Source organism: Coregonus clupeaformis, chromosome 29 (assembly GCF_020615455.1).
Source record: "Coregonus clupeaformis isolate EN_2021a chromosome 29, ASM2061545v1, whole genome shotgun sequence".
NCBI lineage: Eukaryota > Metazoa > Chordata > Actinopteri > Salmoniformes > Salmonidae > Coregonus > Coregonus clupeaformis.
In genome coordinates, this window is record NC_059220.1 from 2211248 (window position 1) to 2238377 (window position 27130).

The following is a 27130-nucleotide window of genomic DNA, read 5'->3' on the forward strand; positions in this document are numbered from 1 at the left end:
TCTGTTTGTGCCTTCATGCCAAAGGAGTTGACATGACAGCACTAACACATCTGGGACAACGCTAAGTACCTGTATTTCTGGTATCACTGTGTGATCTTGTGAGAGCTAATATGTTCGGGTCAAAAGACTAACATATGATCACTCCTTTACAAATTCCATGCTTAAAATACTTCCCTCTAGTCACGGTAGGATAAATGTGATCAAAATCCCCTCTGGTTAGACAAGGTATCAATGGATTTTCTTACGGTACTACATTGCAGAAGGGAGGTATCACGATTTACTTGCTATGCTAACAAAATTGTTTCAAATATGTTAATTGAAAAGCATACAAGCAAGTAAACAGACAAAAGGATTCTATGCTAACTCTATTCTAATGCCTGGATCTTAAGTCAACACCATTGGAATCATGTTGAGTGATAAGGCCGATGGTCCGTCTCAACTGGAGATTGATTTCATAGCCACCTAACGATCGCCGCACAGAGGAGTCTGCATACGAGGTATACAAGAGGACCCCTGAAGACCGAGGACAACAAGCATCACCCACCAAGTCCTCAATAACAACAAGAAACGTTACACTACTTTAGGAAATGATTTTTTTTTTTTTACTACCGGTATTTACATTGGCTTTACACGAGCTATGTTCGAAATGGTATTAAAAAAAACAACAACATACAATTCACATGAATTAGATATGACCAAACTGTACAACATTTTAGACTATGGTCCTGTGTGGCTCAGTTGTATAGCATGGTGCTTACAACATCAGGGTTGTGGGTTCGATTCCCACGGGGGGCCAGTACGGTGAAGATAAAAAAAAAACGTACAAAAATGTACGCACTCGCTACTTTAAGTCGCTCCGGATAAGGGCGTCTGCTAAATGACTAAAATGTAATGTAAATGTCTACCAATGACACTGGTATACAAAAGATTCAACATGATTTGTACCATACTAAGTTAATAAAAAACGTTTATTAAAAAAGTTGTTAGGTGTTTCTAAAATCGAACAATCATAAAACAGGTTGGAGCTGAAAGTCAAAGTAGAACAGAGGAAAAAGGTAGAGAAAGTGGGACTATTCTTCGTCAAAAAGGGGACAGGCATCAAATCAGCAGGTCTGAAATAACACGGTTTAAACTTCACAAGAGTAAAAGTGTAGAATAATCAGGTCAAGACGAGGCCTCGTCTGGCTCCAAGCAGCTTCTCTTTCTTACGCTTCCTGACTTCAGTCTGTTTTGTCCTCCTTTCCTCCCTGGAATAAAAGCAACAACAACAGGTTTTACATCCAAGCCATTCGGAGAGAAAACAAGTTTCAAAACAGAGGCTCTCAATCTCAGTCTTTCCTTGATTCCTCATCTCCTTATCAAATCAAATGTTATTGGTCACATACACATATTTAGCAGATGTTATTGCAGGTGTAGCGAAATGCTTGTGTTCCCGGCTCCAACAGTGCAGTAGTATCTAACAATTCACACATCTAAAAAAGTAAATGAATGGAATTAAGAAATATATAAATATTAGGATGAGTAATGTCGGAGTAGTAGCATACAGTATATTCACATTATTAGTGATGGCTATTTAACAGTCTGATGGCCTTGAGATAGAAGCTGTTTTTCAGTCTCTCGGTCCCAGCTTTGATGCACCTGTACTGACCTCGCCTTCTGGATGATAGCGGGGTGAACAGGCTGTGGCTCGGGTGGTTGATGTCCTTTTAACTTTTTGGCCTTCCAGTAACATCGGGTGATGTAGTTGTCCCAGAGGGCAGGCAGTTTGCCCCCGGTGATGCGATGGCAGACCGCACCACCCTCTGGAGAGCCCTGCGGTTGCGGGCGGTGCAGTTGCCGTACCAGGCGGTGATACAGCCCGACAGGATGCTTTCAATTGTGTGTCTGTCAAAGTTGGGCCAAGACGAATTTCTTCAGCCTCCTGAGTTTGAAGAGGCGCTGTTGTGCCTGCTTCACCACAGTGTGTGGGTGGACCATTTCAGATTGTCAATACTCCGAGGAACTTGAAGCCTTTTACCTTCTCCACTGCGGTCCCGTCAATGTGGATAGGGGCGTGCTCCCTCTGCTGTCTCCTGAAGTCCACGATCAGCTCCTTCGTTTTGTTGAGGGAGAGGTTATTTTCGTGACACCACTCCGCCAGGGCCCTCACCTCCTCTCTGTAGGCGGTCTCGTCATGGTCTCTCAAAGCACTTCATGATGACAGAAGTGAGTGCTACAGGGCAATAGTCATTTAGTTCAGTTACCTTTGCTTTCTTGGGTACAGGAACAATGGTGGACATCTTGAAGCAAGTGGGGACAGCAGACTGGGATAAGGAGAGATTGAATATGTCAGAATATTCCAGCCAGCTGGTCTACGCATTAACATGCTTAAACGTCTTGCTCACGTCGGCCACAGAGAACAAGAGCCCACAGTCCTTGGCCCACGTCTGTGGCACTGTGTTATCCTCAAAGCGGTGAAGGTGTTTAGCTTGTCCGGGAGCAAGACGTCAATGTCCGCGACGTGGCTGGTTTTCCCTTTGTAGTCCGTGATTGTCTGTAGACCCTGCCACATACGTCTCGTGTCTGAGCCGTTGAATTGCGACTCCACTTTGTCTCTGTACTGACGTTTTGCCTGTTTGATTGCCTTACGGAGGGCATAACAGGACTGTTTCTATTCGACCATATTCCCAGTCACCTTGCTTAAATGCGGTGGTTTGCGCTTTCAGTTTTGCGCGACTGCGGCCATCTAGCCACGGTTTTTGGTTTGGGTAGGTTTTAATAGTCACAGTGGGAACAACATCCCCTATAAACCGACCCGTAGCACTCACGTCTGTAGCCGTGAAGTGCTTTGAAAGGCTGGTCATGGCTCACAACACCATTATCCCAGAAACCCTAGAAAGACTCCAATTTGCATACCGCCCCAACAGATCCACAGATGATGCAATCTCTATTGCACACCACACTGCCCTTTCCCACCTGGACAAAAGGAACACCTATGTGAGAATGCTGTTCATTGACTACAGCTCAGCGTTCAACACCATAGTGCCCTCAAAGCTCATCACTAAGCTAAGGACCCTAGGACCGGTCAGGAAGTCCAGGATCCAGTTGCAGAGGGAGGTGTTTAGTCCCAGGGTCCTTAGTTTAGTGATGAGCTTGGAGGGCACTATGGTGTTGAACGCTGAGCTGTAGTCAATGAATAGCATTCTCACATAGGTGTTCCTTTTGTCCAGGTGGGAAAGGGCAGTCATTTAGGCAGGTTACCTTGGTGTTCTTGGCCACAGGGAATATGGTGGTCTGCTTGAAACATGTTGGTATTACAGACTCAGTCAGGGATAGGTTGAAAATGTCAGTGAAGACACTTGCAAGTTGGTCAGCGCCTGCTCGGAGTACACGTCCTGGTAATCCGTCTGGCCCTGCGGCCTTGTGAATGTTGACCTGTTTAAAAGGTCTTACTCACATCAGCTACGGAGAGTGTGATCACAGTCATCCGGAACAGCTGATGCTCTCATGCATGCTTCAGTGTTGTTTGCCTCTAAGCGAGCTTTGAAGTAATTTAGCTTGTCTGGTAGTCTCGTGTCACTGGGCAGTTCGTGGCTGTGCTTAACTTTGTAGCCTGTAATAGTTTGCAAGCCCTGCCACATCCGACAAGCGTCGGAGCCGGTGTAGTACGATTCAATCTTAGTCCTGTATTGACGCTTTGCCTGTTTGATGGTACGTCGGAGGGCATAGCGAGATTTCTTATAAGCGTCCGGGTTAGTCTCCCGCTCCTTGAAAGCGGCAGCTCTACCGCTTAGCTCAGTGTGGATGTTGCCTGTAATCCATGGCTTCTGGTTGGGGTACAGTGGGGAGAACAAGTATTTGATACACTGCCAATTTTGCAGGTTTTCCTACTTACAAAGCATGTAGAGGTCTGTAATTTTTATCATAGGTACACTTCAACTGTGAGAGACGGAATCTAAAACAAAAATCCAGAAAATCACATTGTATGATTTTTAAGTAATTAATTTGCATTTTATTGCATGACATAAGTATTTGATCACCTACCAACCAGTTAGAATTCTGGCTCTCACAGACCTGTTAGTTTTTCTTTAAGAAGCCCTCCTGTTCTCTACTCATTACCTGTATTAACTGCACCTGTTTGAACTCGTTACCTGTATAAAAGACACCTGTCCACACACTCAATCAAACAGACTCCAACCTCCCCACAATGGCCAAGACCAGAGAGCTGTGTAAGGACATCAGGGATAAAATTGTAGATCTGCACAAGGCTGGGATGGGCTACAGGACAATAGGCAAGCAGCTTGGTGAGAAGGCAACAACTGTTGGCGCAATTATTAGAAAATGGAAGAAGTTCAAGATGACGGTCAATCACCCTCGGTCTGGGGATCCATGCAAGATCTCACCACGTGGGGCATCAATGATCATGAGGAAGGTGAGGGATCAGCCCAGAACTACACGGCAGGACCTGGTCAATGACCTGAAGAGAGCTGGGACCACAGTCTCAAAGAAAACCATTAGTAACACACTACGCCGTCATGGATTAAAATCCTGCAGCGCACGCAAGGTCTCCCTGCTCAAGCCAGCGCATGTCCAGGCCCGTCTGAAGTTTGCCAATGACCATCTGGATGATCCAGAGGAGGAATGGGAGAAGGTCATGTGGTCTGATGAGACAAAAATAGAGCTTTTTGGTCTAAACTCCACTCGCCGTGTTTGGAGGAAGAAGAAGGATGAGTACAACCCCAAGAACACCATCCCAACTGTGAAGCATGGAGGTGGAAACATCATTCTATGGGGATGCTTTTCTGCAAAGGGGAAAGGACGACTGCACCGTATTGAGGGGAGGATGGATGAGGCCATGTATCGCGAGATCTTGGCCAACAACCTCCTTCCCTCAGTAAGAGCATTGAAGATGGGTCGTGGCTGGGTCTTCCAGCATGACAACAACCCGAAACACACAGCTAGGGCAACTAAGGAATGGCTCCGTAAGAAGCATCTCAAGGTCCTGGAGTGGCCTAGCCAGTCTCCAGACCTGAACCCAATTGAACATCTTTGGAGGGAGCTGAAAGTCCGTATTGCCCAGCGACAGCCCCGAAACCTGAAGGATCTGGAGAAGGTCTGTATGGAGGAGTGGGCCAAAATCCCTGCTGCAGTGTGTGCAAACCTGGTCAAGACCTACAGGAAACGTATGATCTCTGTAATTGCAAACAAAGGTTTCTGTACCAAATATTAAGTTCTGCTTTTCTGATGTATCAAATACTTATGTCATGCAATAAAATGCTAATTAAATACTTAAAAATCATACAATGTGATTTTCTGGATTTTTGTTTTAGATTCCGTCTCTCACAGTTGAAGTGTGCCTATGATAAAAAATTACAGACCTCTACATGCTTTGTAAGTAGGAAAACCTGCAAAATCAGCAGTGTATCAAATACTTGTTCTCCCCACTGTATGTACGTACGGTCACTGGGGACGACGTCATCGACGCACTTATTGATGAAGCCAGTGACTGATGTGGTGTACTCCTCAATGCAATCGGAAGAATCCCGGAACATATTCCAGTCTGTGCTAGCAAAACAGTCCTGTAGCTTAGCATCTGCGTCATCTGACCACTTCTTGATTGACTGAGTCACTGGTGCTTCCTACTTTAGTTTTTGCTCGTAAGCAGAAAACAGGAGGATATAATTATGGTCAGATTTGCCAAATCAAGGGCGAGGGAGAGCTTTGTACGCATCTATGTGTGTGGAGTAAAGGGGGTCTAGAGTTTTTTTTCTCCCACTGGTAGATGGTGTCGGACTAGAAGTCATGCAAAGCATCCAATTCGTGAAAGTTGTATTTCTGGTCGTAACGCTGGTGAGTTACCGCCGCTCTGATATCCAAAAGTTATTTCCGGCTGTATGTAACAAAAAACGTTCTGGGCTGATAATGTAAGAAATAACATACAAAATAAACGTTGCTTATGAGCCAGAAGCAGAGCTGCCATGTCTGTCGGCGCCATCTTGTGGATGGAGGACAAGGTCCAAAGTCCCTTCTCTCAGACATTCCTCTCCAATAATGTTTTGAGGAATCAAGGAAAGGTGAATTGAGAAAGAGCCAGGAATTCAATACATTTCCCCCCCTCCACTTTTAACCGGTTGTTCCGGATACTGACCTTGTCTGAACCTGATGCTGTTTGTAGTTCTTCTGGTGGGAGGGAACGGTCATAGACTGGCTGGTCATGGACTGGTCCACTGTGTTCTCTTTGGTCACTCCGAATGGCTTCAGCTTTCCTATACAGGCAGACCAGAAACGATGACCACTAAAATAAATGTTTTTATTAGCCTACAGACAACCAGGCTCGTGCTGAATGCGCTGGTATACAGTCAGAATCTGAATGGTGACATATCTTACCCTTATGAGGCTTATAGGAGAGAGGTTTAGAGAGACTGGCCTTCAGATCAAAGTTGGCCTTCTTGTTGGTTTCAGGAGAGTTAAAAAGAACACTGGTGTTTGCATTAAACACAAACGCTGAATAAGATAAAGCAAAATAAAAGCCAGTAAGGGATACATTCAGTGCATAGAAAAAAACTAGTAAAGACTACTTAAATTAATCTACATTTAGCAGGATGTATATTAGGCAGAAATACAAAACATGCAACAATTTCAAGATTTTACTGAGTTACAGTTCCTATAAGGAAATCAGTCAATTGAAATAAATTAATTTGGCCCTAATCTATGGATTTAATATGACTGGGCAGAGGCACAGCCATGGGCGGGCCTGGGTGGGCAGAGGCCCACCCACTGAGGAGCCAGGCCCAGCCAATGAAAATGAGTTTTTCCCCACTAAAGGGCTTTATTACAAACAGAAATACTCCTCAATTTCATCAGCTGTGCGGGTGGTTGGTCTCAGACGATCCCGCAGGTGAAGAAGCCGGATGTGGAGGTCCTGGGCTGGCGTGGTTACACGTGGTCTGCGGTTGTGAGGCCGGGTTGGACATACTGCCACATTTTTACATACTGCCAAATTCTCTAAAGCAATGGAGGCGGCTTATGGTAGAGAAATGAACATTCAATTCTCTGGTAACAGCTCTGGTGGACATTCCTGCAGTCAGCAAGCCAATTGCACGCTCCCTCAACTTGAGACATCTGTGGCAGTGGTTTGCGTGACAAAACTGCACATTTTAGAGTGGCATTTTATTGTCCCCAGCACAAGGTGCACCTGTGTAATTATGCTGTTTAATCAGCTTTTTGATATGCCACACCTGTCAGGTGGATCGATTATCTTGGCAAAGGAGAAATGCTCACTAACAGGGATGTAAACAAATTTCTGCAAAAAAATTGAGAGAAATACGCTTTTTTGTGTGTATGGAACATTTCTAGGATATTTTATTTCAGCTCATGAAACATGGGACCAGCACTTTACATGTTGTGTTTATATTTTTGTTCAGTATAGTTACCTGGGGTCTTTGTGCTGGAGAGGACAAAGGTCTTGTTGACTTCAAGTTTCCCTCCAACTTTAGTCTCTTTCCCAGGAGTGAGGAGGTCCACGCGGGTTGACATGCGTGCTGGCGTCTTCACCATGGACCTCTTGTGCTCATTATCCTGGGTAGCCTGAGAGAACCTGAACACAAACCAACAGTTGGACTGACTATATACAGTTTCATTCCACAAACTGACAATAGTATTCAGAAGTAGCTAAATCCTTCCCAAAGAAATGTCAATACATAGTTGTCACCTGAACTAAGCCAGTTAGCAACTCATGACAGTGCATCTTGTGTAATGATGTGAATGTTAAATCAGAAGTGGTAAATCAACATAGACACCTAGAAGCTTCAGCACTGCTAAAATACTCAGGAATACTCAGACGAATAATGTTTGAGTGTCTCACCGAACGTTGATCCGGCGAGCAGACAGGACTGTGGGTCTGAATGGGACAACAGTGTCCTTCTGGGGGTGTTTTCTGGCCGAGAGTCTGCGTTTGTCGGTAGCAGGCTTGCTGGCAGAGACCTGGGTAAGTCTGCGTCTGTCTGTAGCTGGTTTCTGGGATGCCGGGCTGAACAGGGGGGCACGGCTCGAGGTTGAGCTCTGCAAAAACACATCAATACATTGACCACACCAATCAACATATTTTGGGATGTTTTGGGATGATGATTTTGGGATCATCCCTCTCAAAATAGCCATCTGGTTTTACATTTGAAAGGAAAAATGTTTCATTGGTTGTAGTACTTCACTTTTTACAACTATGGAAACCAAAAAGTCTACTTACTGCTTGAGTTTTTCCTTCCGTTGGTTTCAAAAGAGTCTTATCTGAAAGAACCTGAAGAATAAAAGAGAGTGTTTATAGTTAACTACTTGCAAAATGTATAAATGATGACTACAATAAAACAATTTTTCATTGTTGGGCTTAATATTTAAATGAAAACCACACCATGGCCAGATCCCAACGATCTCCACTATGACGTTATATACAATTCATTACCTTCAATTCATTCACTGAATTTCTGAACGAACCCATTTGCTTGGTCTTCCTTTCCACGTATGAATCAATTGACTCCATCCTTTTGAAATGCTCCTCGTGGAGTTTTCTGAAGTCTAAAATAGAAAGTGGTTATTAGTATTTTAAATGACAGAACTGAGAGTTTGTACATGTTTTAGATCATGTAGCTACGGCAAATATAATTCAGATGACTAACTTGGTGTAGTAGGCTTCAGCATTGGTTTAGTCCTCTTCAGGAGCCCCTCATGGCGAGGGATCTTTCCTACTGGTTTCACCACCTTCTGTCCCTCTCCTGTGCAAAGCAATATGAGAACGTGATCAATAATAAGATTATTAAAACCCAGAGTTGATGCTCATGTAGTCACCTATTTCATAAACAAAAAAGGACAAGGACACAACCACATAAGACTTCTGCAAAAAAATAAGTCTAAAAAAAATCATCATGGCCTTTAGAGTCTTCCAGACTAACCAAACATCACTGCTGCAACTTTGTGTTCAGAGTCAGGCTGTGTCTCAACGTTGGCGTCCTGTGACCCTTCCACTGATGGTGGCACAGCCACCCCAGAATCCTTAACGGCAGACACCCTCCTTCTCTTGGCACTGCCTTTGCCGATGATGGATTCAGTCACCTTGTTAACAACCTATATTGAAAACACTAGTTTAGCTTGCTATTCCTCGATAAATGTAAAGCAAAAAATGCATTTTTTTTTGGTTGACAGAGGTACATGCACAGCGCTATTTCAGTGCATTAAAACACTTCTCTAAGTCTTCTCACGCCTCTTACATTTTAGTCATTTAGCAGATGCACTTATCCAAAGCGACTTCCAATAGTGAGTGCATACATTCATTTTCCTAGTGGTCCCATACCTCGGCTGGCTCACACTCTGCCTCCTCATCTTCAGGCTCCTTCCTCGTCTTCCGTTGCCCTCTACAACGACGTTTGGTCACAAACTCCTGAGCTGGAGGTTTTGGTGAAAGCTCATCAACATGTGCCGAATTGCTGTCATCCTGGGTTGAGTTACTGTTAACCGTGTTATCCTGTGCATCAACGCCAGTCTCAACTCCCTGCTAAATACACGACCATCAGAGGTTTGCTATTACTAGCAATAATTACAATTACATTGCAAAACAGATCTATCTACAGACATAAAGAAACAAAGCAAGCTAAAGAGGAATCAAAAATATACATAGCATTTCATGTTGAAGTGTGATCATTTGAACAGAAGAGGGAGGGAGCTTCAAGCCAGAACTTACGTCCACTGCAACATCTTCCTGCGTTTGTTGTTGCTGGAAATGCTCCTTGAGCGCCTTCAGAAGCTTATCAGCCTGTGTAGCAGTGGACACAGGTCGAACACAGTTAGCAAGGTACACTGCATCACAAACGAGCTGGATAATAGCTAGTTAGCTAGCTATCTGGTTAACGTTAGGTATTGTAACTAACTAACTAACCACTCGCAACACAAACAAACAACCCAATGCAATAACTCTTAACTATCGTTAGCGATTTACCTTCAGTTTTGAGGATTTGAGCCCAACCTCCTTGGCAAGACTGCGCAATTCGGCATACTTCATGGAATCCAAGTCCATTTTTCTTGTTTTAGCTTAATAAAAAAACAATGTGCTTGCCAGTGCCACTGGAACTCGTTTTATGAATCAGCTCCTGTTTATTGAACGAGTAACGCTACACACACACAGTCAACTAAATGTATCTTTCGCGCCTGACCGTTAAAATGCGGAGGTTCAAAAAATTGGAGTATAGGCCATTTGATTGGCTGGCAGATGTATACGGAAGTACCTTGCGACCAATCAACAAATATTCCCGTTGGCACCTAGGTTCTCCGCTAGATGGCGATAAAACAACGGGAAAAAAGAACCACATAAGACACTTGAAAGTAACAGAAGCGGTTATCACTGAAGTTGAACAACAACGTGACATTTGAAAGAAAATCAATTTTAAAAATGTATAATTTTGAGTCATTTCTGTCCTGCGAAACAGATGACCAAAAGCTGGAGAATGAGTCAGTGAACCAAGCCATCGTCGAGAATCCAGTGACTTTCCATTGTGGACAATGCAACACCGTGTGGGCTGATTCCCGAGGGGTCTGTGGAGAGGCGACATCCGTCAACTCTCTCATTTGTCTTGGTGAGTTACTTCATTGCATCTAGATAGCTAATTAGGTGTTCAATGTTTTTGCTAACAAGAAATCGTGACCAATGATTTATATACACACTAGATGACTGTTGGGGGCGCTATGTTGAAGCCACTGTGCCGCCATCTTGGCACTACCTCACCGGTGTAACAAAATATTTTGTAAGTTATCCACCTCATTTTCATTTTCTGCTAGCTGATACATCCTGAAGAAAATACACGATATTACTGGCCTGCTAATATGCCTGGACCTTGTAGGCTAAACTGCCGTGTGAAAAAGCCCATAACTGATCCAAATGGTTGCCCAATCAGGCAGGCTGCATGCAGTTATTTCGAAATGAATATACATTCAAAACGCCAAAATCACTTAGGCTATTCACTGCAGTTTACAGCCTAGACTAAAGTTTTGTACCCACTTGATAACAATAATAACATTCATCATTACATTGTGTGGTTGTAGCCTAGGTAGGATACATTTCTTGTCCCTAAATAAATAACTGAAACAATAGGGTAGCTTTTCGAGCTGCTACCCAGGGACAATATCACATTGAGCTTGTGAATTATGGCCTAATATGCATACTCTTCTCACTTAGGCTATAGTCTACACGTCGAGCCTGTCTGTCTTTGTTCTGTTGCGCAATTACGCACCTGGCCTCTCCACTGCAACGGCTATTCCAATTAAATCTTGTAGAGGCCCAGGAAAAGCCAGACTACAAAAGCTTGTTGGACACTTATTTCGACTTTCTTTAGCCTATTAGACGAGAGATGCACGCTTGCTGGATGTAAAATAGGCTACAGCATTAAGAACGGGCAGGGTAGTTGGAAAGGAGAAGCCCATCTTTTCCAATAGTCCAATCTTAACACTGGGCTACATCCTGACAAAATACATAATATGAGTGGCCTGCTAATGTACCTTTCTTTACCAGCGATTACAGCCTCAAGTTTTCTTGGGTATGATGCTACAAGCTTGGCACACCTGTATTTGGGGAGTTTCTCCCATTCTTCTCTGCAGATCCTCTCAAGCTCTGTCAGGTTGGATGAGGAGCGTCGCTGCACAGCTATTTTCAGGTCTCTACAGAGATGTTAGATCGGGTTCAAGTCCGGGCTCTGGCTGGGCCACTCAAGGACATTCAGAAACTTGTCTCAAAGCCACTCCTGCGTTGTCTTGACTGTGTGCTTAGGGTTGTTCTCCTGTTGGAAGGTGAACCTTCGCCAAGGTCCTGAGCGCTCTGGAGCAGGTTTTCATCAAGGATATCTCTGTACTTTGCTCCGTTCATCTTTCCCTCGGTCCTGACTAGTCTCCCAGTCCCTGCAGCTGAAAAACATCCCCACAGCATGATACTGCCACCAACATGCTTCACCGTAGGGATGGTGCCAGGTTTTCTCCAGATGTGACACTTGGCATTCAGGCCAAAGAGTTCAATCTTGGTTTCATCAGACCAGAGAATCTTGTTTCTCATGGTCTGAGAGTCCTTTAGGTGCCTTTTGGCAAACTCCAAGCGGGCTGTCATGTGCTTTTTACTGAGGAGTGGCTTCCGTCTGGCCACTCTAACATACAGGCCTGATTTGGTGGAGTGCTGCAGAGATGGTTGTCCTTCTGGAAGGTTCTCCCATCTCCACAGAGGAACTCTTGAGCTCTGTCAGTGTGACCATCGGGTTCTTGGTCACCTCCCTGACCAAGGCCCTTCTCCCCGATTGCTCAGTTTGGCCGGGTGGCCAGCTCTAGGAAGAGTCTTGGTGGTTCCAAACTTCTTCCATTTAAGAATGATGGAGGCCACTATGTTCTTGGCCTTTCAATGCTGCAGACATTTTTTGGTACCCTTCCCCAGATCTGTGCCTTGACACAATCCTGTTTCGGAGCTCTACGGGCAATTCCTTCGACCTCATGGCTTGGTTTTTTTCTCTGACATTACATTTTAGTCATTTAGCAGGCACTCTTATCCAGAGCGACTTTACAGTTAGTGAGTGCATAATTTTTTTTTTCATGCACTGTCAACTGTGGGACATTTCTTTTTACATATAACAAAAACATTTTAGTCATTTAGCAGACGCGCTTGTCCAGAGCGACTTACAGTTAGTGAGTGCATACATTTTCATACTGGCCCCCCGTGGGAAACGAACCCACAACCCTGGCATTGCAAGCGCCATGCTCTACCAATTGAGCTACAGGGGACTACAGGGGACCTTTTATATAGACCGGTGTGAGCCTTTCCAAATCATGTCCAATCAATTGAATTTACCATAGGTGGACTCCAATCAAGTTGTACAAACATCTCAAGGATGATCAATGGAAACGAGTCTCATAGCAAAGGGTCTGAATACTTATGTGGTATTACTGTTTTTTATTTTTTATAAATTTGCAAACATTTCTAAAAACCAGTTTTCGCTTTGTCATTATGGGGTATTGTGTAGATTGATGAGGAAAAAACATAATTTAATCAATTTTAGAGTAACGCCGTAACCAAATGCGGAAAAAGTGAAGGGGTCTGAATACTTTTCGAATGCACTGTCGTCTCAAACTGATCCAAATGGTTGCATAAATCAGGCCTAGGGTGTAGGCCTATTCAGTTATTTCGGCATGAAACGAAGCAGGATGTTTGAGCGGTTATTCAAATTAGCCTGCATCACCGCATTTTAACATTTTACATTTTACATTTTAGTCATTTAGCAGACGCTCTTATCCAGAGCGACTTACAGGAGCAATTAGGGTTAAGTGCCTTGCTCAAGGGCACATTTACGTCATTTAGCAGACGCTCTTATCCAGAGCGACTCACCAATTGGTGCGTTCACCCTATAGCCAGTGGGATAACCACTTTACAATTTTGGGGGGGGGTAGAAGGATTACTTTATCCTATCCCAGGTATTCCTTAAAGAGGTGGGGTTTCAAATGCCTCCGGAAGGTGGTGAGTGACTCCGCTGTCCTGGCGTCGTGAGGGAGCTTGTTCCACCATTGGGGTGCCAGAGCAGCGAACAGTTTTGACTGGGCTGAGCGGGAACTGTGCTTCCGCAGAGGAAGGGAGCCAGCAGGCCAGAGGTGGATGAACGCAATGCCCTCGTTTGGGTGTAGGGACTGATCAGAGCCCGAAGGTACAGAGGTGCCGTTCCCCTCACTGCTCCATAGGCAAGCACCATGGTCTTGTAGCGGATGCGAGCTTCAACTGGAAGCCAGTGGAGTGTGCGGAGGAGGGGTGACGTGAGAGAACTTGGGAAGGTTGAACACCAGACGGGCTGCGGCATTCTGGATGAGTTGTAGGGGTTTAATGGCACAGGCAGGGAGGCCAGCCAACAGCGAGTTGCAGTAGTCCAGACGGGAGATGACAAGTGCCTGGATTAGGACCTGTGCCGCTTCCTGTGTAAGGCAGGGTCGTACTCTCCGAATGTTGTAGAGCATGAACCTGCAGGAGCGGGTCACCGCCTTGATGTTGGCGGAGAACGACAGGGTGTTGTCCAGGGTCACGCCTAGGCTCTTCGCACTCTGGGAGGAGGACACAGCGGAGTTGTCAACCGTGATGGCGAGATCATGGAACGGGCAGTCCTTCCCCGGGAGGAAGAGCAGCTCCGTCTTGCCAGGGTTCAGCTTGAGGTGGTGATCCGTCATCCATACTGATATGTCTGCCAGACATGCAGAGATGCGATTCGCCACCTGGTTATCAGAAGGGGGAAAGGAGAAGATTAGTTGTGTATCGTCAGCGTAGCAATGATAGGAGAGGCCATGTGAGGATATGACAGAGCCAAGTGACTTGGTGTATAGGGAGAAAAGGAGAGGGCCTTTAAAGCTTATGGACAATAATTGTGTACTCACTTGATATTGTGTACTCACTTGATATTGTGTACTCACTTGATATTGTGTACTCGCTGTGTTGTAGATATAATTATTTTTCTTGTCTGCAAAGCTAGGCCTGTTAACTCTTGACACAACCAGTAGTGTGTCAACTGCTAAATTATGTAAATGTACTACGGGTAAAATTACTGGGGAAGCCAGATAAAATTTAAAAAAAAACATATGTGGACACCCTTTCAAATTAGTGGATTCGGCTATTTCAGCCACACCCGTTGCTGACAGGTGTACAAAAATCGAGCACACCGCCATGCAATCTCCATAGACAAACATTGGCAGTAGAATGGCTTTAATGAAGAGCTCATTGACTTTCAACGTGGCACCGTCATAGGATGCCACCTTTCCAACAAGTCAGTTCGTCAAATTTCTGCCCTGCTAGATCTGCCCCGGTCAACTGTAAGGGTTGTTATTGTGAAGTGGAAACGTCTAGGAGCAACAACGGCTCAGCATCGAAGTGGTAGGCCACACAAGCTCACAGAACGGGACCGCCGAGTGCTGAAGCATGTAGTGCATAAAAAATCGTCTGTCCTCGGTTGCAACAATCACTACCGAGTTCCAAACTGCCTCTGGAAGTAACGTCAGTACAAGAACTGTTCGTCGGCAGCTTCATGAAATGGGTTTCCATGGCCGAGCAGCCACACACAAGCCTAGGATCACCCTGCGCAGTGCCAAGTGTCGGCTGGAGTGGTGTAAAGCTTGCCGCCATTGGACTCTGGAGCAGTGAAAACGCGTTCTCTGGAGTGATGAATCACGCTTCACCATCTGGCAGTCCGACGGACCAATCTGGGTTTGGCGGATGCCAGGAGAACGCTACCTGCCCCAATGCATAGTGACAACTGTAAAGTTTGGTGGAGGAGGAATAATGGTCTGGGGCTGTTTTTCATGGTTCGGGCTTGGCCCCTTAGTTTCAGTGAAGGGAAATCTTAACACTACAGCATACATTCTAGATGATTCTGTGCTTCCCACTTTGTGGCAACAGTTTGGGGAAGGCCTTTTCCTGTTTCAGCATGACAATACCCCCGTGCACAAAGCGAGGTTCATACAGAAATGGTTTGTCGAGATAGGTATGGAAGAACTTGACTGGCCTGCACAGAGCCCTGACCTCAACCCCATCGAACACCTTTGGGATGAATTGGGACGCCGACTGCGAGCCAGGCCTAATCGCCCAACATCAGTGTCCGACCTCACTAATGCTCTTGTGGCTGAATGGAAGCAAGTCCCCGCAGCAATGTTCCAACATCTAGTGGAAAGCCTTCCCAGAAGAGTGGAGGCTGTTATAGCAGCAAAGGGGGGGACATTTACATTTTACATTTTAGTCATTTTAGCAGATGCTCTTATCCAGAGCGACATACAGTTAGGGAGTGCATACATTTTCATACGACCAACTCCATATTAATGCCCATGATTTTGGAATGAGATGTTCGACGACCAGGTGTCCACATACTTATGGTCATGTAGTTTATGTGTCGTGATAATTGCGTTGTTTGCTCTATAACCTGTTAGTTCATGTGCCTTGCGACTGTGATATATAGGCCTAAAGGCCGAGACAATAAGAAGACACACCTTTTTGTTTCATCACAAAACCGGAGAGCAACCGCTATCTGGTGAGGTACATGAAGCGTAGGCCTTATTGCATGTAACAAACAGTTACGTGACCTACAGCATGGTCAAGCAAGTTCATGTTTTCAGACCACTGGACAACTATTGATTTTAGAACCACGGAGAGTTACCGCAGGTCGCAGAGAAAACAGGAGCTGCCGCCACTATTCCTGCCCCATTACAACTTCAAATAAGATGTACAGTGACAACTAAAAGATAACAAAAACTATTTAGTCCAATCAACGTAAGCTAAATATGATGTGGCTGTCCATGGTTTTGATTTGTGTGTGTGCGCGTGCGTTCATTCAAGTAGAAAAACATGTCGACTCACCCTACTTGTAGAGAAACGCCATCCTCCTCTCGTTCATGTTGACGAAACGGTCTACAACTCTGTCATACAGTACACGCTTTTATTTTTTGTTGTCCTAGGCAACCTGGCTAAAATTCTTGCTCGCTAGCCTAACTTCCTTTCATGGGCAATGTTAGCTAGCAAGCATTAGCCTTGTACATCTAGTTATACCGTATATTGAACTACCATCCTCTCAGTCCATGGGGCACAATGTATTCATTAATGGTTGGATCAGGAGCGCCATTATAATCATTGGCCAGTACAGAGAATTAAGTAAAACCACAAGTCCAAATCCCTATCTCCATCCATGGCTAATTTAGGAAAGGGCCAATAAAAAAAATCTGTCAATGAGGTATGCTCTTGACGCGATTTGATAGGAGTGACGCTAAATCCAAAATGGCTTCCCTTGACACTTTTTTAGTGCATCAGGACCATTCACAGTTTAGCTCAAAGCTGATTGGCTATTATTTTATACTTTTCTTTTTATCAAGCGAGGCCAAATGCTCGCTGGCTTCCCTTGCATTCAACGCTACGGGCGCAAACAATGTCAAACTCCTTTGGACCAGACAGCATCAGATAGATGGCCTACAAATACAGAGACAGAGAGGGGGCGCTGTTTCGCTCGCTCGGATGCTTTCTGCAGTGAGATACGTTCAGCCTCTTGCGAAATGAATGACAATTATGAAATACATAAGACACTAAATATTTGGCATCCATGAATACACGCCACTGGACACGAACACAACTAACGTTATTATCACAACGGAACTAGCCTACTAGTAGGTCTAGCTAACGTTAGCGAACTTGAATTTATATTAATATAAAATTACACTTCCTACTTGTTTACTTGACTTTGACTCCTTCAAATAATTTACTGTGGCAAGTTTGCCACGGGAAGTAAAAGCAGAAGTCGAATCCATGACTTCCATTGTTTGGCTGTGCCCGTAGCAAAGTTAGAAAATGAGGTGAGGAAGTACGGGTGCTGACCGTGCTGCAGCGCTCCCAGAAAAATCGGATAGAAAATCCAAATAAAAGCACGAAAGTAATGAATGGGACTTTACTAGTCCTGTATTAGCGGACCGATACGGCCATCTGTAGCGCGGTCACAATTATTATTTTTTTATCAGCAAAAATACTTAAATACATGTCATTTTGTCCTTCAAACATTTTAATTGAAATACTGTAGAATTCCATTCATACCTATGGAGGACTGCTCCTACTGGGGAGTGCCAATATGGCCGACCGGTGGCTTCAAAGCCTCTCAATGGCCAATAAATAGCATCAGCAATCCAGGGTTTATATACATCATTGGTCGTGAAGAGGAGCACACAAACCCCATCAATTTGAACATAAACACATTTCATCAACAGCCTGAGACCTCATGGATAATCCTACCTTTGCCACCAATGTAGCGATTTTAGATGAAATGGCTTGAGTGGGCACTGGGGCTTGAACCAGCCACCCTGTGGTTACATCCTGACCTGTGCCATTAAAGTCCCGACCTCTTGGCAGAGGCAGTATGGATAGAGGATGGGATGCACTTGGGATAAAGCTTTTGTAATGATGTCATCTCTTTTCAGAGGTAACCCAAGATGTGACCATCAATGGTGAACGGGAGTGGAGCTTGGATGGTCGGTTCGGTGCATGGTATGATCAATGTGCAATGTTTTACTACAAATACACACCGAGTATACCAAACATTAGGAACACCTTCCTAATATTGAGTTGCACCCCCCCCACCACCCTTTTGGCCCTCAGAACAGCCTCAATTCGTCAGGGGATGGAGTCTACAAGGTGTCAAAACCATTCCACAGGGATGCTGGCACCATGTCGACTCCAATGCATTCCCACAGTTGTGTCAAGTTGGCTGGATGTCCTTTGGGTGGTGGACCATTCTTGAGACACCCGGGAAACTGTTGAGTGTGGAAAAACCCAGCAGCGTTGCAGTTCTTGACACAAACCGGTGCGCCTGGCTCCTACTACCATACCCCCGTTCAATAAGGGATCATATCTTTCACCTGGTCAGCCTGTCATGGAAAGAGCAGGAGTTCTTAATGTTTTGTAAACTGTGTGTGTGTGTGTGGCCCCGTCTAGAAGATATTTCAGATGTCATCAAACCCTTCCCCCCATGTTAGTGTGTACAACACTCTCCGTTGCTCCGGCTGTGTCTGTCGCATGGGGGTTGTCCTCCACTCAACACCACAGCACCTGTCTGCTCTGCGCAACCTCTTTCTCCTCAAGAAAGACAAAATGTACTGGTAAGTAGGAAGCACGGTTACCTTTTTTTTTTTTTTTTTTGTGTTACCAACGCTAGTCATCGTTGGTTTACCTGCCATATGACAGGGATAGCTGTCAGAATATATTTGTTTATTTCTTCCCCCACCATGTTTAGTTACATTTTCAGCAGTGGCCAAATGGTGAAAGCCTCTACACTCAACTTTGGTGTAACACCACTAGGAGAAGGTATAAGTGAGGTAAGAAGACAACTTGCGTTCTTCTTTACTCTGCACGTTGACACCCATCATATTTCCACGATAGTAGTCAAATCATGTTTAGCCTCTAGCCATGAATGCTATTTTGAACTAATGCTAATTCCAGTGAAAGATTTCCTTCAGGGTTGGGTTCAATTCAGGAAATAAAACTGCAATTTCAATTCTGTAATTGGGTAGAGAAAAAAAAAAAGATAATCTCAATAAACTGAAAATTCTAATAACTTCCTGAATTAACTGCCTGCGATTCAAATTGACCCCAACCCTGGCCCTGTCTCGTCCGTTCTTCCTGCCAGCTGACGCAACTGATCCAGGAAGTGGAAAGTAACCTTGACAATGTGTCAGCCGTGATGGACGACACCCGCACGAATGACGCCACCTCGTCTGTCCAGTAGTCAAGCTGATCCCACACGACAACCCTCCATCAACTGGACTTTATTCTCTTGTTCCGTGTTCTCTGTTTTTGAAGTGCCTTTTTGTAGCCTGGTTACCAGTCTGGTTGTGCCATCATGCCAAAAAACAACCTCAGAATAATTTGACTAAATAAGAGGACGTTCCTATGTGTGGGTGTGCTGTTCCACCAAAATTGACAATTTTAGAGTGAAAATGGGAGTTCCCTCCTTGAGATAATGTTCAAAAGTAGCTACCTCGTATTCTACTGTTCGATGTGTTTGCCTCAGTTTATGCTAAACTATACTTTATAAATGTTTACTAATGTGACATGGCACCTTGTGTGTGTGTGTGTGTTCAGATATTAAAACTTATGTAAACCAATAAACGTCTCAATTGCATACTTCTATGACCATGTTGCATCTTTGTAAAGCCCTGCGCTATAATAAATGTTTGCTATCCTGGAGTGTCGGTTGACATCTCTTGCCCAGGGACTAAGGACAGACACACTTTTCCCTTTATCTGTGCACTGAAGAGTTCAGACTTCACCTTTTACGAGATTTGGACGAAGAGGAAGTTGCAATCACGCACTGAAACCAGTCCGGTCGTTCGTGCTATTGGCACCATGCTGCTTTTTTTTTTTTTATTGCAGATTCTTCAGTTAAATACCAAACCAGAAAAAGAGGCTTGTTCTAGCATGCCCAGGGCGTCCTCTCTCTGGAGTGCATAGTTAAACCACAAAGCACAGTACACTCATTCGGTTGTTTACGAGTTGATCAATACAGTCTTTCTGCCATAACGGTGTGAAATAAATAATAGCCTGAAATCCAGTCTAGTTGTACTATAATTAACATTGTACATCAAAAGTAATTTGGATCAGAACAGGAGAACAGGTGGTTACAATGTGCTCACTGTAATGTCAACAACCATCCCTGTTATTCAAGACATGTCAAGACAACTTATATCATAGGAGGTACAATATCAACCTTTCAGTACATTTTACATTTACGTCATTTAGCAGACGCTCTTATCCAGAAGCATAGCTCTATTGAGCAACACAAATTAAAGTCGATTATTGCATGCAATACAAAATGTATTACTTTTACTTTAATCATGCATAATCTTTTCACACATTCATGCCGTTTAAAATGACAGATTCTAAAAAATCTTCTGATCCTGACCATCGCCACATTATGTAGCATTAAAATGAGTTTTAGAACACAGTATTCAAGACAGGTAGTGATAAATGCTTTACAGTGTTCTCCTTGAGGCATCTATTGCTTTCAGTTATCAGGACAGGAGGTATAATCCCCATGTATACATAAATACATGATAGTTTGATCTGGACAATGGTGGAACAAGGAAACAGAATGTAAAACAAGGCATTACAATAGGCCAACTAAAATCAGTGGTTCTTACAGAACGCTATTGTATGAATCTGACAAATGGCACCCTATTCCGTATAAAAAGTGCACTACTTTTTTCTTTCTTTCTCCCAGAGCCCAAAAGTAGAGCACTGGTCCCGTTTAGGATGCAAGCCGGAACAGAGTTTCCCCAGAATACAGGCTGTTTTGCCAATCCAAAAATTCAGCCTTTTGTTTTCAATGTGGTACCTTTATGTCCGGTTGGGTGGTTCTTACTTGGAACATACTGTATTCTAAAGTAGAGTCCCAAAACGTTCTTACTTGGAACATACTGTATTCTAAAGCAGAGTCCCAAAACGTTCTTACTTGGAACATACTGTATTCTAAAGCAGAGTCCCAAAACATTCTTACTTGGAACATACTGTATTCTAAAGCAGAGTCCCAAAACGTTCTTACTTGGAACATACTGTATTCTAAAGCAGAGTCCCAAAACGTTCTTACTTGGAACATACTGTATTCTAAAGCAGAGTCCCAAAACATTCTTACTTGGAACATTCTGTATTCTAAAGCAGAGTATATTCAATACTCTTCCCAAAACGTTGATTATAGCTACTAATATCCTAAAAATTCCTTTAAAAAACAGATTACAATAGATAAAATACCCTCAAAATACACAAATCATGCAGAATTGTTATTGCTTTTAAAAAATGTCTAATCAAATACTTGCTTTTTACTATATTCTGAACAAAAAAAAAAACGGTTTGCATTCCAGACTGAGGTATCACTCTACCGATACATTACAGTATTCTGCTATTACAGACTATTTTATTGGTCAATGACTACTGACAATGATGTCGATTCTTAAGTGTTAATTATATAGAACGCATATAGTTTAGAATAGATACTATATATAATTATACATCATCTCGGTCTGAATAGATATTAACAATTCAATCGATCTCTCAATTCAAATCTCCCAGTTAGTAGCCAAACACGTTCTGTCTGTTTATAGAAATCAATTTCTCTAGAATTCTCATTAGTACATTTTACATTTTAGCAGACGCTCTTATCCAGAGTGACTTACATTATTATTTTATTTTTTTCATACTGGCCCCCCGTGGGAATCGAACCCACAACCCTCTCTACATCCCATAGTAAGCAAGCATCACTAGCTACCTTTCATGCACAGCTAGTTATAACCTTGGCACCACAATCCCTCTATATAAAAGCTAATGCATATGAAGACCTTAAATGGAAGACGTTGGTGATTTTGTTGTTTTCAAAACAACTTGTCACTTGTTCATACAATATACATATTAGATAAACATGACAGGTAATGAGATACCATATTGCACATTATCCCGGAAGGAAGGGTGGCGGAACACAAATGTTGCAACCAAAACAGGTCATAATCAAATCAAAACGTTAACTGGGGCACAACACACACTGACTGGACCTAACTCGGTGAGGAGAGAGGAGACAGACAAGGTTTGTACCATTCACACACCCTCTGATAAGGTTATCGAAATAATTCTGGAAAGGGGGGGGTATAAATCGTGTCCTGTGAATTTTGGTACAGTATGTTTTATGGTACGTACTTCATATTTATTTTATTTCTTATTTAACCAGGCAAGTCAGTTAAGAACAAATTCTTATTTACAATTAAGGCCTACACCGGCCAAACCCGGACGACGCTGGGCCAATTGTGCGCCGCCCTATGGGACTCCCAATCACGGCCGGTTGTGATACAGCCTGGAATCGAACCAGGGGGGGGGGTCTGTAGTGACGCCTCAAGCACTGAGATGCAGTGCCTTAGACCGCTGCGCCACTCGGGAGCCCAATGGCGTGAAGTCTAAGGGAACGCATGTTAATCATGTCCCAGGATTAGAGTTCTGCTGTTGGTCTCGACCCTGTTCTATCATGTAGAAAAGCACCAACTGTCACGGTGCGAAACATATCAATGAGGTAGAGCGATATTTCCATCTTTCAACCATAGACCAACTGTCACGAGGGGGGCTATTAATCTAAAATCTCACACAGCCAGACAAGTGTCTCAGAATATTGCATAATATTTAGACAAACTTTACTCTGTAATGTCTGGCATGCGAGATTAGGCAGCTACACAAGATCTTTGCTACAGTTTGCAATGTCTTCTAAGTTCTACTCCATTTGTGAAGGTTGGGGATAGGGCATTCAGAAAAACAACAAACCACTGATCCCAGTACATCTAGGTCTATACCTAGATAAATTCATTATAAATGGCAAATTGCCTTTGTTCAGACAGCAGTAGAGCAGGGGTCAAACTGGGCAGTAAAACTACACAATTCCTGTTTGACCCCTAGTTATGAAAGGAATAGGATCAAACTTTACAGATATCATCATTATTGGCCACAAGGAGTGGTGATCTAGGATCTGTCTAGGATCTGTCTAGGATCTGTCTAGGATCTGTCTAGGATCTGTCTAGGATCTGTCTAGGATCTGTCTAGGATCTGTCTAGGATCTGTCTATACAATCTTATTCATTATGATCCAAAAGTCTAAACTGATGCTAGATCAGCACTCCTACTTTGAGACGCTTTGTGGATACGACCCCTGACCTTTGTGGATACGGGCCCTGACCTTTGTGGATACGGGCCCTGACCTTTGTGGATACGGGCCCTGACCTTTGTGGATACGGGCCCTGACCTTTGTGGATACGGGCCCTGACCTTTGTGGATACGGGCCCTGACCTTTGTGGATACGGGCCCTGACCTTTGTGGATACGGGCCCTGACCTTTGTGGATACGGGCCCTGACCTTTGTGGATACGGGCCCTGACCTTTGTGGATACGGGCCCTGACCTTTGTGGATACGGGCCCTGACCTTTGTGGATACGGGCCCTGACCTTTGTGGATACGGGCCCTGACCTTACAGTTATCATCATTGTTGGCTATAAGGAGTGGTGGAGAGGAGACAGACAGCTCGGTGAGGAGAGAGGAGACAGACAGCTCGGTGAGGAGAGAGGAGACAGACAGCTCGGTGAGGAGACAGACAGCTCGGTGAGGAGACAGACAGCTCGGTGAGGAGAGAGGAGACAGACAGCTCGGTGAGGAGAGAGGAGACAGACAGCTCGGTGAGGAGAGGAGAGAGGAGAAAGACAGCTCGGTGAGGAGACAGACAGCTCGGTGAGGAGAGAGGAGACAGACAGCTCGGTGAGGAGAGGAGAGAGGAGAAAGACAGCTCGGTGAGGAGAGGAGAGAGGAGACAGACAGCTCGGTGAGGAGAGGAGACAGACAGCTAGGTGAGGAGACAGACAGCTAGGTTAGGAGACAGACAGCTAGGTGAGGAGACAGACAGCTCGGTGAGGAGACAGACAGCTAGGTGAGGAGACAGACAGCTAGCTCGGTGAGGAGACAGACAGCTAGCTCGGTGAGGAGACAGACAGCTAGCTCAGGGAGGAGACAGACAGCTAGGTGAGGAGACAGACAGCTAGGTGAGGAGACAGACAGCTCGGTGAGGAGACAGACAGACAGCTCGGTGAGGAAAGAGGAGACAGACAGATCTGGGTTGTGGTACCCAGTCTCTCCTGTAACCCACACATCCCCGGAGCGGTCCACTCTTTACTGAAGAATGGCGGAGGTTGATATCTCGATCCATTGATGTTGACACAGACCTTGATCCATCTCTGGTTTCAACAGCTGAGCTTGACAGTTGGTCGGTGTTATCCTAACTCCTGTGGTCCGCAGGACAGTTTCCCCACACCTGGCAGTCATTTAGTTTGCATCTGTTTTGGGATTTGAGAACCGTGAGAATAGTAACTGAAAAGCACATAGCTAGCTACATGCCATTATGGTTTATGATGGCTTAAAAAGGACTGACCTTTGTCAAATGATGGACATGTTCGGATGTTGCACAGTCAGAGATGATCTTGTCTAGAAGCTGGAGAGGCAGACTGTGGATGGACAAACATAATACCCAATTTAAAAAAACGTAGCGAGGAAATGAGCTTGCTATTTAATTATGTCATCCAAATGATCTATTATGGAAAACAGATGTAGAAACCCGTGACATGCCCATAGTAAAGCAGTAATACAACGGCAACCAATCATTATTGCTACAGATGTTGAGTTGCTAGCTATTAGCGGACTAAACTCCACCAATGGAGTGGCACCGAGACCAGGCTTTGTGGAACCTAGCGCTGACTAAATCGATTCGCCCAAGATCAATACCTTATGAAAATTATGAAACGCCCACCTTGTACCTTTGTCTGTCCTCCGTATTTTACATACACATTTGTTTACATCCCTGTTAGTGAACATTTCTCCTTTGCCAAGATAATCCATCCACCTGACAGGTGTGGCATATCAAGAAGCTGATTAAACAGCATGATCATTACACAGGTGCACCTTGTGCTGGGGACAATAAAAGGCCACTAGAATGTGCAGTTTTGTCACACAACACAACGCCACAGATGTCTCAAGTTGAGGGAGTGTGCAATTGGCATGCTGACTGCAGGAATGTCCACCAGAGCTGTTGCCAGAGAATCTAATGTTAATTTCTCTATCATAAGCCGCCTCCAACGTTATTTTAGAGAATTTGGTAGTACGTCCAACCGGCTTCACAACCGCACACCATGTGTAACCACGCTAGCCCAGGACCTCCACATCCGGCTTCTTCACTTGCGGGTTCGTCTGAGACCAGCCACCTGGACAGCTGATGAAACTGTGGGTTTGCACAACCGAAGAATTTCTGCACAAACTGTCAGAAACCGTCTCAGGGAAGCTCATCTGCGTGCTCGTAGTCCTCACCAGGGTCTTGACCTGACTGCAGTTCGGCGTCGTAACCGACTTCAGTGGGCAAATGCTCACCTTCGATGGCCAATTGCACGCTGGAGAAGTGTGCTCTTCATGGATGAATCCCGGTTTCAACTGTACCGGGCAGATGGCTGACAGCGTGTATGGAGTCGTGTGGGCGAGCGGTTTGCTGATGTCAACGTTGTGAACAGAGTGCTCGATGGTGGCGGTAGGTTTATGGTATGGGCAGGCATAAGCTACGGACAACGAACACAATTGCATTTTATCAATGGCAATTTGAATGCACAGAGATACTGTGACGAGGTCCTGAGGCCCATTGTCGTGCCATTCATCCGCCGCCATCACCTCATGTTTCAGCATGATAATGCACGGCCCCATGTCACAAGGATCTGTACACAATTCCTGGAAGCTGAAAATGTCCCAGTTCTTCCATGGCCTGCATAACCACCAGACATGTCACCCACTGAGCATGTTTATGATGCTCTGGATGGACGTGTATTGACTGAGTGTTCCAGTTCCCGCCAATATCCAGAAACTTTGCACAGCCATTGAAGAGGAGTGGGACAACATTCCACAGGCCACAATCAACAGCCTGATCAACTCAATGCGAAGGAGATGTTTCGCGCTGCATGAGGCAAATGGTGGTCACACCAGATACTGACTGGTTTTCTGATCCAGGCCCCTACTTAAAAAAAAAAAAAAAGGTATCTGTGACCAACAAGATGCATATCTGTATTCCCAGTCATGTGAAATCCATAGATTAGGGCCAAATGAATTCATTTCGGTTTACTTATTTCCTTATATATATGAACTGTAACTCAGTAAAATCTTTTAAATGGTTGCGTTTAGATTTTTGTTCAGTGTAGATTGTGAAAAGTGTCACGCACCATTGTTTTAACACTATCCACTGACTTTAAACAATGACGTCATATGAATTCTGCCATCTTTATGCACATTCGCCAGTGGTATGGTATTTAATTAACGTTTATTATAAATAAAAATAAAAAAGAATGGATTTCAGCAAACAAAGTAAGGCACGCAGGTGGCTTAGTGGTTAAGAACGTTGTGCCAGTAACCGAAAGGTCGCTGCTTCCAATTCCCGAGCCGACTAGGTGAAAAATCTGTCGATGTGCCCTTGAGCAAGGCACTTAACCCTAATTGTTCATGTAAGTCGCTCTGGATAAGAGCGTCTGCTAAATGACTAAAATGTAAACTACAGAGGACAAACATAGGTACAAGGTGGGCGGTTCATACGGTCATTTACATTTGTTAAAGTATTGACCTTGGGCGAATCGATGTAGTCGGAGCTAGATTCCACAAAGACTGGTCTTGGCGTCACTCCGTTGGTGAAGTTAATCATAAACTTCCTTCACTATGGAGTAGAGTTTAGTTCGCTGCTAGCTTTGTCGCGGCTACACAAGTAAACAAAGGGCTAAGTGCTCATCTCGCAAAAACTGCTCATCCAACCACCCATAGCTACGTCTAAATATTATATTCCTCATTAAAGTACTCACTGAAAGCATTCCAAGCCACCAAAATCATCAGTAACCGCTAATGTCCCGGGTGTTGTCCGTCGGTCGTTGAACGGGTCTCCACCGTTCTACGCCATTTTTACTCTTGCATGGGCAGATATACTTTTGAGATGGGAAACTCCATTGGAATCGTATTAACGCTATTGTGTACGTTGCTCAATGCTACCGCAATGGGCC

General features: G+C 44.4%; 2 protein-coding genes and 1 long non-coding RNA gene across 4 annotated transcripts; 1 reads left to right on the forward strand and 2 right to left on the reverse strand.

Annotated features, from left to right (window-relative positions):
* Window positions 1–576: 576 nt before the first annotated feature.
* nusap1 (nucleolar and spindle associated protein 1) lies at window positions 577–10157 on the reverse strand. Of its 2 annotated transcripts, none has more exons than XM_041854494.2 (12): window positions 9962–10157; window positions 9707–9778; window positions 9320–9517; window positions 8922–9093; window positions 8649–8744; window positions 8435–8547; window positions 8222–8272; window positions 7844–8040; window positions 7413–7576; window positions 6367–6483; window positions 6128–6245; window positions 577–1247 (listed from the first exon to the last, which is right to left on the reverse strand). In XM_041854494.2, exons 1-12 carry the CDS (start codon window positions 10037–10039, stop codon window positions 1160–1162), a joined length of 1464 nt encoding a protein of 487 aa, XP_041710428.2. In that variant the 5' UTR covers window positions 10040–10157; the 3' UTR covers window positions 577–1159. The 2 variants fall into 2 exon arrangements, with proteins under 2 accessions (XP_041710428.2, XP_041710426.2); XM_041854492.2 differs by having other exon boundaries at window positions 9320–9520.
* A 166-nt stretch (window positions 10158–10323) lies between these two features.
* Window positions 10324–21522, forward strand: oip5 (opa interacting protein 5). Its single transcript, XM_041854495.2, has 5 exons — window positions 10324–10595; window positions 17968–18034; window positions 18523–18645; window positions 18780–18861; window positions 19173–21522. Exons 1-5 carry the CDS (start codon window positions 10412–10414, stop codon window positions 19269–19271), a joined length of 555 nt encoding a protein of 184 aa, XP_041710429.1. The 5' UTR covers window positions 10324–10411; the 3' UTR covers window positions 19272–21522.
* Window positions 21523–24094: 2572 nt separating this feature from the next.
* Window positions 24095–27130, reverse strand: LOC121544235. The gene is made up of 3 exons (XR_005996071.2): window positions 26936–27130; window positions 24487–24559; window positions 24095–24391 (listed from the first exon to the last, which is right to left on the reverse strand). It is a non-coding gene; the product is annotated as an uncharacterized LOC121544235 (long non-coding RNA).